Genomic DNA, 10,451 nt, shown 5'->3' with positions numbered 1-10,451 from the left:
AAAGCACGGAAAGTATATTAGTAAGGATAGCAGAAATGAAATAAGACATTCAATGTGTTCCTTGTAATATAGATATAAACAAAACATCTAAAGAAAAGTAATTGCACAATGATCCAGTGCAAGAAAACAACGTTTTCCACAAACCAATTAACTCTTCTAGAAAAATTCGACAATTCCAATTTAATAATCCTATCGGCCTCTCTTTGTACCTTTTGAGACAATTGCTAGTTATACTAGTTACTATATAGCCCTTATTTTATATCATTATAAATTTAATTTATTTTTATAAATATTTAAATTGATTTTGTCTTATTTTTTAATAAATTGAAAAAATATATAATTTTAAACTATTAAATTTATAGAAATCAAATATCTTAAATATCAATAAAATATTATAGCTTTATAATAATAATAATAATATCCATTTTTAAGGTCACAGCCAGACACCAAATTGGTGTATGAGACCCCCTTGTTTGATAAGGGGGTCTCATACACCATAATAATAATAAGTAGCTTTTTAGAATATGCCCATTGTAATGCCCGAAAATTAAAAAGTTGGTCAACTCTGTATTCATGGCCATTACAACTAAAATAATAGGGATAAAATTATGGCTATCCAATTTCATTTAGATTTATAAGTGAAGTATTTCAAAGTTTTTAGTGAATTTGTAGTGGAAAAAAAATATCATCAAATTTTGATTTATGTTATTTAAATTAATTTTTTATTAGTGAAATATTTTTGGAGTTTATAGTTGATTTATAGTTAAAATTCAATAAAAACAATATTATAATCAAATATTCATTTATGTTGTTTAATTTATATATATATATAATTTGATATCCTCAAAAACAAAATAGATCATAAAAATTTCACTCATCAAATTTTGATTTTAATAAATCTCTACCAAATTTTAAACAAATTAAATGTGAAAATAAATTTAACAAGGGGAGTTGCGACGCAGCGAGTCCCTGCAGCAAGTTGAACCTGTCCACTACTGCTAAGAAGTTTTATACTGTGCATCCGAAAGTGAAACTTTTAGAGTATTGGAAGGAACTGAAGTTTTTAGGAAGCAAAATGTATGACTATATAGTCTGAGCCTGTCTATTACGTACTACAAAGTAGAGGAAAACACATATCAAAGCAAAAGGCAGCTTCTGTGTATAGCATCGTTGAAATCAGAGATAGCAAATTGACATTGATTTTTGCTGCATCGAGTTGCTTTCGTAAGAGCAAAAGGTAGGCAAAAGCCTTAATGGCAAAACTATTACACACTGTAGTCGATCTGATTCAAGCTGCATCGAGTTGCTTTCGTAAGAGCAAAAGGTAGGCAAAAGCCTTAATGGCAAAACTATTACACACTGTAGTCGATCTGATTCAAGCTGCATCGAGTTGCTTTCCTAAGAGCAAAAGGTAGGCAAAAGCCTTAGGACACGGACATTGACTGTAGGCCGAGAGATACATGCTGTCTGTAGTTGAGCAGAGCCGGTGATGGCGGACCCGAATGCATATTTGAAGCATCCGTTGTAGACCTGTAATAGAGAAAGAAGCGGGGAAATAAGACAATGCGTAAGATAATCCAAAAGAGATGTTAGTTTTTTTTTGGTTTCTTTTTCCTTTGTCTTTCGACTTTTACGATGTCAATGATCAGAAGAGTCATGAGAATAAGTGCTAAGAGAAACAATGCTGTGAGTTCAGTAAGTTGGCTTATGCTAATGGATTCCATGTTGTATGCAGCGGGGAGGTGTTGGATGGGTCGTTCAGTAGAATCAGTCTAGCTTGGCAGGGGATAAAGCGGGGGTAAGGCTAAAACCTCTCCTTTTAGTCGAGACAGCTTAAAATACTTGAGGTGCAATTAAGTGGTCGATAAGACATGGGGAACAAATGGGATATGGACTGATGTATTTGGCGGTAGAAGTGATGTATCTGACATCAGGCAATCTTGGTGGTAGATCTAGGTGCAGAAATAATCTTGAAGATCAGATTGGATCAGGGCAGTATTTAATGATGGGCATATCGATCTGACATGGGGTTGAAATGGCATATGGCATGATGGATGTGGCGGCAGTAGTAAATGCGAAATTAGGTGACCCTTTGATCTGACATGGGGTGCAAATGGCATATGGAAGCGAGCAAGAAGCTGTTTGCAGTACTATTGATCCACCTCGGGATGAGGGTCCATTGCCCTTTCCCTTCGGGAAGAGTGGGGGGTGATCAGAATCCATGCAGCAACTGGAACAGCCGGTACAAAATCCTCTGATTCTGAATATCATTTGTAAGCAATCATGAAGTAGGATGTGTCTGACTAAGGACACAAAACAAGTTTAAAAAAGTATGATAGAAAACATACATCGAAAGCTTTGGTAGCTTTAGCTGAAAACCCCCAGCTGTTGCCTAGGCCAAAGGCCTGATCCATGAGTTAAAAACCACCATAATCAGACTATGAACATAAGACACAAAAGAACCAAAATTGAACCCATGAGACAATAATAAAAACCCTGACACATAGGAAAAACTCATGCCACAAAGGGGCACAACGTATCCAGACAATAAGGATTCAAAAGGTAAAAATTTAGGCAAGGAAGATAGATTACCTGTAAATGCAAGGAAGCTTGTCGATCCTCCAATTTCGTCCTGGCTGCAAAGGAACTATTCAGAACTAAAATGCAGAATGTGCAGCATTCAACCATGCTAGTTCTACGTTTTTTAATATGCCTGCCTGAGCAACATATTGTTTGTATGAACAGTACCCGCATGTAAAATTAAATGTGCATATTGAAGTATTTTTCTATGGATGCAAGTATACCATTGATTGTAATCTGGTAGTTTGATTACTTGTTCTGTATGCATGCTTGAAAGTGATAATGTGTTAGCTTATTTATTTATTCTTACTTTGGGAGTTTTGTATTCCTTAAATCTAAAGCTTAGAGCATTGGCCATGATGCAGAGAGCGACAGAAGAAATATACCAGTTCCTCATGCAAGCAAACAATGAAGCACTTCCAGAAGGATTAACAGTCCCAGAGTCATTCAGTGATCTTATGGCCGATATGAGGGCCAATCCATATGATGCCAAGACATTTGCTTTGAAGATGAAAGCAATGGTATTGAATTCTCAATTCAGTACTTACAACATGGAAATGCACAGACGAGTTTGCAATGCAATTGAGATCAACCATGTGAAAGGCTGCTTTATTACAGGTTGACACAATAATGAAACATTGGATTAAAGCTTCTTTCGTTTCATATGAATGATGAGGATTCATAAAGTGGTTTTAAGTGTCGCGAATTGAACTTATTAAAGGGTTCACTTGAGAATTATTACAAAATTCAGTTATGGAGTGCAATTAACTTAGTTGATGATCATGTAGCAATCATGGCTGTTAGTATTTATCAAAATAAATCCAATTTAAAAATAAAATCATATTAAAAAACATGATTACGAGATAATAATCAGGAAGCTTAATGTGCAATGATGTCTAAAGGGCCCAACGCAATGAACATAGAGTCACAGACCAAGCATATCAACTTCCGGAGATAGATCTCTGTAGTAGACTAATTCTTTTTCATGGCACTAGATTGCAGCAATTGCTTGTTGGCTGTTGTAAGTTTTCTCCTTTTGAATTGGACAAGGCCATATGAAGGATAGGAGATATAGAGCCATTCAACATAGACTAAGCATATCAACTGCCATTCATGAAAGCCTCATTGCCTGTTAAACAAACTGGGATACTTTTCAAACCACTCACTCTTAAACATAAATATATCATTCAATATCTAAGAGATACTACCTGACATCTAGCATCTCTGCCTGGACTGCTTTATCTTCCAACAATCTCCCAATTTGATCTCTTTAGGTAGGTTGGCGCATGGCGGGTATTCCATGTGGCTTGGAGCACGCATTATTGGCACACATATGTAACAACAAATATACACCAATGTGAACCACGGTACAATGACCAAGCAATTTTTTAAATGTTAATGTAAAATATATATGGGTGCAACCTTAGAACTAGTGTAAGGCCTTAAACATAAGATTCTGGATATGATATATATGTAGAAGCCTGAGTCCATATGCCATAGGTATATTGGCAAGATTAACATTACTATTAATGTATAGTATAAGCAGGGAAAAACAGTAAACTTACAAGAGCGTTGGTCACAAAACAAGATTTACAAAAATGTCTATATCTACTTATCGCAATGGCGTTTGTCTCTAAGAACTTTAGAAACTTCAGCCTTTTTCATTTCAGACATCAGACATTTCAAACAGTGTATCAACATAAGAGCTTCTGTGTAACATCAGAAAGTGATAAAACTTCAAGTCGAAGTCATAAAAGGGGTGAGTGTAATTCCTATAAGCCTCAAAGCCATAATTACTTTTGAAATGGCACTGCTGTAGATTTCAATGTCGGTGGATATTTTGATTAAGATTTTTCAAATGTTTCAATGGGATTGAAGATTGGTAGACTTTGTTTCATAAAAACTAGCATCGATCACTCTGAGTTGTTAACCGCAGATCCATTAAGCAATGGAGGCCAGGTGGAAACCCTGAGTGGTTATGACCTAGTACGACGCCACTATATGGATCGGGGCTGCAAAAAGCAATCCATATTCAGCTATACAGGGAAAAAATGTTGAAAAAGATTAAAGAAAAACAGATGAGATGACGAAAAAGATTCAGGAAAGAATCGAAAATAATATTATATTTTGGAGAAATTAATTAGAAATGAACGGAATACCTTCAAATCTGAGGGTTGTGCCATCCTTCTATTGAAGCGTTTGAGGAGAGATTTGCGTCTTGTCGAGACGTCCCAATCCCAACCATTTGGATAAAATAGATTGCTGTAGTCCAACACCAACTGCTTCAAGGGAATTGGGTCGGTAAGTTGTTGGAAGCGCTCGTCATCATCCGCTATATAATAATAGCAGGTATCATGTGTACAGTGGATGGTGCGGGCGCAGTCCACCACCACAGTGCAACGCCGCGGCCAATAAAAAATTAGAAGGCTGAGGTTTTCACAGCCCCAGTCATTCTCCACGAAATCTTGAAAGGAGATAAATACGTGCAGCCTTTCCTCCTGTTGAGAAATGCTCCACCCCATCTCCTTTTTCCACCGGATTTCCAGGGGTATCCGACTTATAAAGTACACCCAGCGGTCCAAGTGAAGCAAAACGAGTTCTTTTACAAGGTTTGGGGCTTTTAAAAAACCGTCAATGTCAGGATCTTCATGACATTGGGACAACCATCTCTTGCGTTTCTGCTCCTCCATTGGCATTGCCATTGATTTTCTGTTCTGTGGTATATCACGTTTAAAGCAAAGTAGTCAGCTCTGGATCTAAGCATCAGAAGAAAAGAATCATAACAACTTTATTATCATTTTAAATTCAGGACACATAGTTATGACTCAATGACAATGTAATTCTTCATTCACCACCCCAGTCCATGAGTTTTGCAGGAAGAATCAGGCTTCTCCAAAATATTTGTTAGAAAGCAATCAGCACAGTCATTCAGATCAAAGAGTAGTACAGAAAATGTTCCAAGTGGATATTAAGCGAATTCAACTGATACAAAAGTTCGAAACATTGAGTTGCCAATGGCATGACAAACTTCTGCCGTTAAACAATAAGGAGCTTTCTTTCTTTTCATTCCAGTAGAAAGTAAATGCCCAAAGGAAGAGTAACTACAGGTATAAGAGTAGCATGAAGATGGTAATCTGAAGCATCAAAACATTTGTCAGAGTTGTTTATTTTCAGCCCAACAGAAACTAAAATGCCCAGAGGAAGAGTTCTTATGTACAAATAATAATAAATACAGATATAACAATTCTATGAAGTTGGTATTCCAAGCTTCTAGCAAATATGAACTTGTAGACCAGAGAAAGTGACACCCTACAGGGGATAAAATGTGTCAATCTGTCCGGACAATGACATCTGAACTATCCAGCAGGAAGTTGCTGTGTACATGGAAATCTCGCAAACTGTATGTAACGTCACCAACATCTTCGAGATATTTTTCATATGTCAGTCCTGTTAAGGATGGACACAGTTCGAGCAGTAAACTGTCCTTTAGGATGCATTTGTATTGAACATTTCCCTCTGTTTGGATTGTGCAATTCAATTGCAAATTGCGTCGATATGTAGTTAGCTGTTTGCATGTAGAACAGTTAAGTTGGTCCATGATAACTGTTCCAAACGTATCGGCGGGTAGAGAGCAATTGTTACAGATTATAACAAAGGGTTCTGCGTGTATGTCTACTATAGTCAGCATACCTTTAACCTGGTCCATGTTTCAGTAGAAGACTAGCATTAGATATTGTAATAAAAATGCTAAAAGGATGTTAAATGAACGTGCGTGATTTACGGGAAGAGGAAATAAAGATTTATAATATATATTTTGTGGAGTATGAGAGGACCTTTGTTGTTGAGGCAAGTAGTTTTCTCAAGTCTCCAAGTACTCTGTCTGAAGTAACGGGTGTAATGAATGTAGACTTGCATGTCCGTAATGAGCCACGTTCTTTGCCTCGGGCAACATTTCGAAACAGGACCATTGGTGCTTCTTGTTTCGAAATTTGTTGTTGGATGCAGTTGAAAATTGGCTTAAATGTATTAAAAAGATAGACCTGGGTTGCAAAATGTACTAGTGTTAAATGTAATTGGTTTTAAGTGAACGGTTACTTAAAATGTATAGATGATTTAAATGTTAAAAAGAATAAATGGTTGAATTCGTATATACCGTGGCTTTGTCTTTTTCAGCTGGGCCGTCCTTGATAGTTAGGACATATTGACCAGCTGTTTCTTTCGCTGTTGTTACAAGACCGGCAACTGTGCCGATCGCAAACTCAGTTGTTGTGCGGGTGAGCTGGTTAATAGTTGTCGTGGGAACAAATCTGTATTCCATACAGATAGGTGGAATTGGTTCCAATATGCTCTTCCCATGCAAAACAAGTATACACGGACAGTCTCCATGGTCATAGATTGTCTTAGCAGAAACTTTGAAATCTGTAATGCAGATTCCCTGGCCAACTAGAAGCTTCTCTTCAGTAGCAGCAATGAGGCTGTGTGGCACATTTAGCGTAATTGTCATATGCCCTTTGCTGTCCACCATGTCAGCACGTAACAATTCAATTCCGTGGGCTTTGTCGACCAGTGTTTTGTATATCACTAGAACCTGGCCGTGAAAAGTTGTTCCCATTTTCAGCCCTTTTAACTCCTGTATTGTGATTGTTCTACAAAGTTGATGCTTGGCTGCTATATCAGAAATAGTTTCCTGTTTCTGCCTGTAGAACAATATTGAAGAATCTGAATTAACATTATATTTGTACTACAAAACTTGATGTACTTTCCTGTTTTTGCTTGTAGAACAATATTGAAGAATCTGAATTAACATTGTGTTTGTACTACAAAACTTGTAAGAATAGATTTGAAGGTTTTTTAGTTACTTTTTAGCAGTTTCTGAGACGTCACAAGTCTCAGAGAGCGAGCATGTCTCTAGAGCAGGTATTTCTTCGTGATGTCTTTTCATATTAATTATCTGTTTACCAATCTCTGAGCTGAAAAGCAGCAAGGCTCTGGAGGAGTTACTTCTTCGTTCTGTGTTTTCTTATTAGTTATCTGTACAACACGAGTACAAGCTATGAGGTCTACAAGCAAAACTTGTTCCATGTAATAATAAATATGTATTCTATTAGGTCTACAAGCAAAATGTGTTCCATGTAATAATCAATCTGTGCATAATGTTATTCTATGTGTTGTTACATACCTACATCAGTTAAGGCAGAGTGTTGCAACGGAGCTACAAGAAATAGACTTTCAGTATGGCCATTGGAGATTGATATTGCTCGGGCAACACAGCGTTTGTTTGAACAGGGAAATATGAAGTTTCGTTGAATAAGAAGTTTAGCAAATTGTAGAGAAACTTGTGTATCAATGCTACTTTGATTTTGCTACAGGCTAAAATTGATTTGTTCCAAGGGTCACTAGAGCTGTAATAGCGCATAGAATATGCTGTGATCAGACCAATAAGCCCATGTTACATTTATCTCACACTGTTTCATAGGCAAAGTTGTCCAGATATGGTCTATAACTGTGTTTCGGTGCGGAGATAGTTTGCTTGTTATTTCATGTAAGTTTTCCATTTCCATAAATTGTACAAAGAGTTTGCTACGAGCTGTTTCTTGTTGTATGTCAATGTTCAAATCACCAATAACTAAAAAAACACAGTCAGTATATGTAGTTTGCGACTTTGCTTCCTGAATTATTTGCATTATTGTGGATACTTGTTCAAATGGTGCTGCATAAATGTTCATTAAACAAATTGGTCGTTGGAAGTACATGTCAATTAGGGTAAGCTCTGTTTTGTTTTTGCAAAATGTCTTTCTTGCTCTAATAGGTATTTTTTTGTTTATGCAAGTAAGAATTCCATGTGTACAATGTGCAGCTGCAAAATTGAATGATGAGAATTCTTTGACTACTGGTGGAGTGTACAAATGAGTTTCTTGAAAACATAGAATCATGTTGTCCATTAAGTCACTGTGATGAATCATGTCACTAAGATGTGCACGTAGACTACGTGTGTTCAGGCTTGCAATCGATAAAACATCCTTGTTAACAGATTTGTTCTTTGCGAATTCTAGTTTCCATGCACCAGTTGTTTCTAGTCGTGCCATCTCATTGATTATTTTGTTTTTGACATGGAAGTTTTGTTGTGTCAATTTGTTAATCAAGTATAGTGAGTCAATAGTTCGAACACGTGATAATGCAGTGTAGACTAGACCATGTTTTGTCACACCAGTTGGGTCAAATGCAAGCTGATCCAATGTCAACCCTTGTGTCCGATGTATTGTTCGGGCACAGGCTAATTGGATGGGAAATTGTTTTCGAATTGTAATTTGTAATTTGTTCCGAGACATTGCTAGCGATTTTGCTATTCGAAAGATTGGTGTCCAATTTGGCATTATATTTATGTCGTATAGTTGTTTGAAGTTGCTTCTTTGTTGTTTCCCAATTTCTGGATCTGAAAATTCTATCCAGACAATGTCAGGCCTGTTGTTATTAGATGAATAGGATTTGAAAATCCCTTCGGCACCATTTACTAATCCATCGCTTGTATTGTAATTTCCTGCATATAGTTCAACTAGCATGTTCTGTTTAACTGTAATTGTTGATGGCAGTGAGATTGTTTTATCAAAAGCAAAATAACTCGACCCAGGAAGCTCGTAGTTGTCAATTGCAGTGAGCATTATTTGTTCCCCCTTTGTTAGGGAAAGCATTTTGACATTGTGAATATGGACATCTTTGTTGCGATAGAAAATGTGTGGGAAAACTGGGCTTGAAGGTGGGACCCTATAGCAGTTGTTGTTTACATAAGCCATATCTTCATCTGTTTGCATGTTTAATCTCATCCTATTTAGTACATCAATGAACAATGGGTCTTTTTGGCGCATGGCTGTGTGCAGTTGATAACATTTTATTTTCTCTGGCCAGAAGGCATATGGAATTGTGTTTTTGTTGATTTTTGGGTTTTCAAAGATCAGGGAGTCTCTGACTGGGTTTGCCTGGTAAAGATCGCCGAAGAATATCGTGTCAACATTGCCAAAGCATGAAGTTGGCGTGTGTAAGATTTGTCGCAGGCGCTTATCAATTTGATATAGTGTTGTTGCACCAACGAGTGATGCCTCATCTATGAGGAGGACACACAATTGTTGGAAATGCTTTGATAATGTGTCCAATTTTTCACTGTTTAGTGAGAGGCAATCTGCTTTGTTAAAGGGCAAATAGAATGCAGAATGCAATGTGACACCACCAGCATTGAAGGCAGGTTTGCCCGTGTATGCAGCGATTATTCCTATTAGTTGTGATGGGTTATAAGGCAATGCCACATTGTGTATGCGTACTAAGGATTGGAAGATTGCCTTGGCTGTGTGTGTCTTGCCTGTTCCTGCACCTCCTATTAATAATAGGTAGATTAGCTCGTCTGGTCTGTACAATTTCCTTGTTATAACATCAGTAACTATACTTGCTTGTTCGGGGTTTAATTGCTGCATTAATTCATAGTACTCTACGTCTTCAAGTATACGTGGTTGTTTCACGATTTCATATGGCCTTGTAGATGGTAAAGCAAACTTTTTGCTATCTTGCAAATGTCCCAAGTCATTTTGGAAGTCGTAGTTTTCATATTTGTCATCTATCGATTTGTTAAATGTTATAGTTTCTGTTTCATTTGATTTCAAACTATCTATGTCAAATATTTCTCCAGTTTCTGTTTCTACTGTGTGCATTGCGTCATCTATGTCACCCCATGTAGTTGTTGTAGCAAATTTGAACTTCTGTTCATTTTGCTTGACTATTTCTTCGGCCGCAACATATGCAGCTTGCCAACTTGTGTAACGTTGCTTAATTGCAGTTTCACTTCCTCGATAAGGATAGTATAACATCAATTGCTCTCTACAGTG

General features: G+C 37.0%; 1 protein-coding gene across 4 annotated transcripts; it reads right to left on the bottom strand.

Annotated features, from left to right (window-relative positions):
* Nucleotides 1–1,152: 1,152 nt before the first annotated feature.
* On the bottom strand, nucleotides 1,153–7,271 carry LOC149144879 (uncharacterized). Of its 4 annotated transcripts, none has more exons than XM_089449513.1 (5): nucleotides 6,734–7,270; nucleotides 4,740–5,294; nucleotides 2,593–2,636; nucleotides 2,349–2,438; nucleotides 1,153–1,530 (listed from the first exon to the last, which is right to left on the bottom strand). In XM_089449513.1, exons 1-4 carry the CDS (start codon nucleotides 7,190–7,192, stop codon nucleotides 2,393–2,395), a joined length of 1,104 nt encoding a protein of 367 aa, XP_089305639.1. In that variant the 5' UTR covers nucleotides 7,193–7,270; the 3' UTR covers nucleotides 1,153–1,530; nucleotides 2,349–2,392. The 4 variants fall into 4 exon arrangements, with proteins under 4 accessions (XP_089305639.1, XP_089305640.1, XP_089305643.1 ...); XM_089449514.1 differs by having other exon boundaries at nucleotides 2,349–2,405; XM_089449517.1 differs by lacking the exons at nucleotides 1,153–1,530; nucleotides 2,349–2,438; nucleotides 2,593–2,636 and adding an exon at nucleotides 4,164–4,592.
* Between the last annotated feature and the right edge of the window lie 3,180 nt (nucleotides 7,272–10,451).

Source organism: Pinus tabuliformis, chromosome X, assembly GCF_031772625.1.
Source record: "Pinus tabuliformis cultivar Carrire ecotype Pingquan chromosome X, CPIR1, whole genome shotgun sequence".
In the NCBI taxonomy this organism is placed as follows: Eukaryota; Viridiplantae; Streptophyta; class Pinopsida; order Pinales; family Pinaceae; genus Pinus; species Pinus tabuliformis.
Note: the sequence above shows the minus strand (reverse complement) of the source record. Positions and strands in the feature narration are given on the sequence as shown.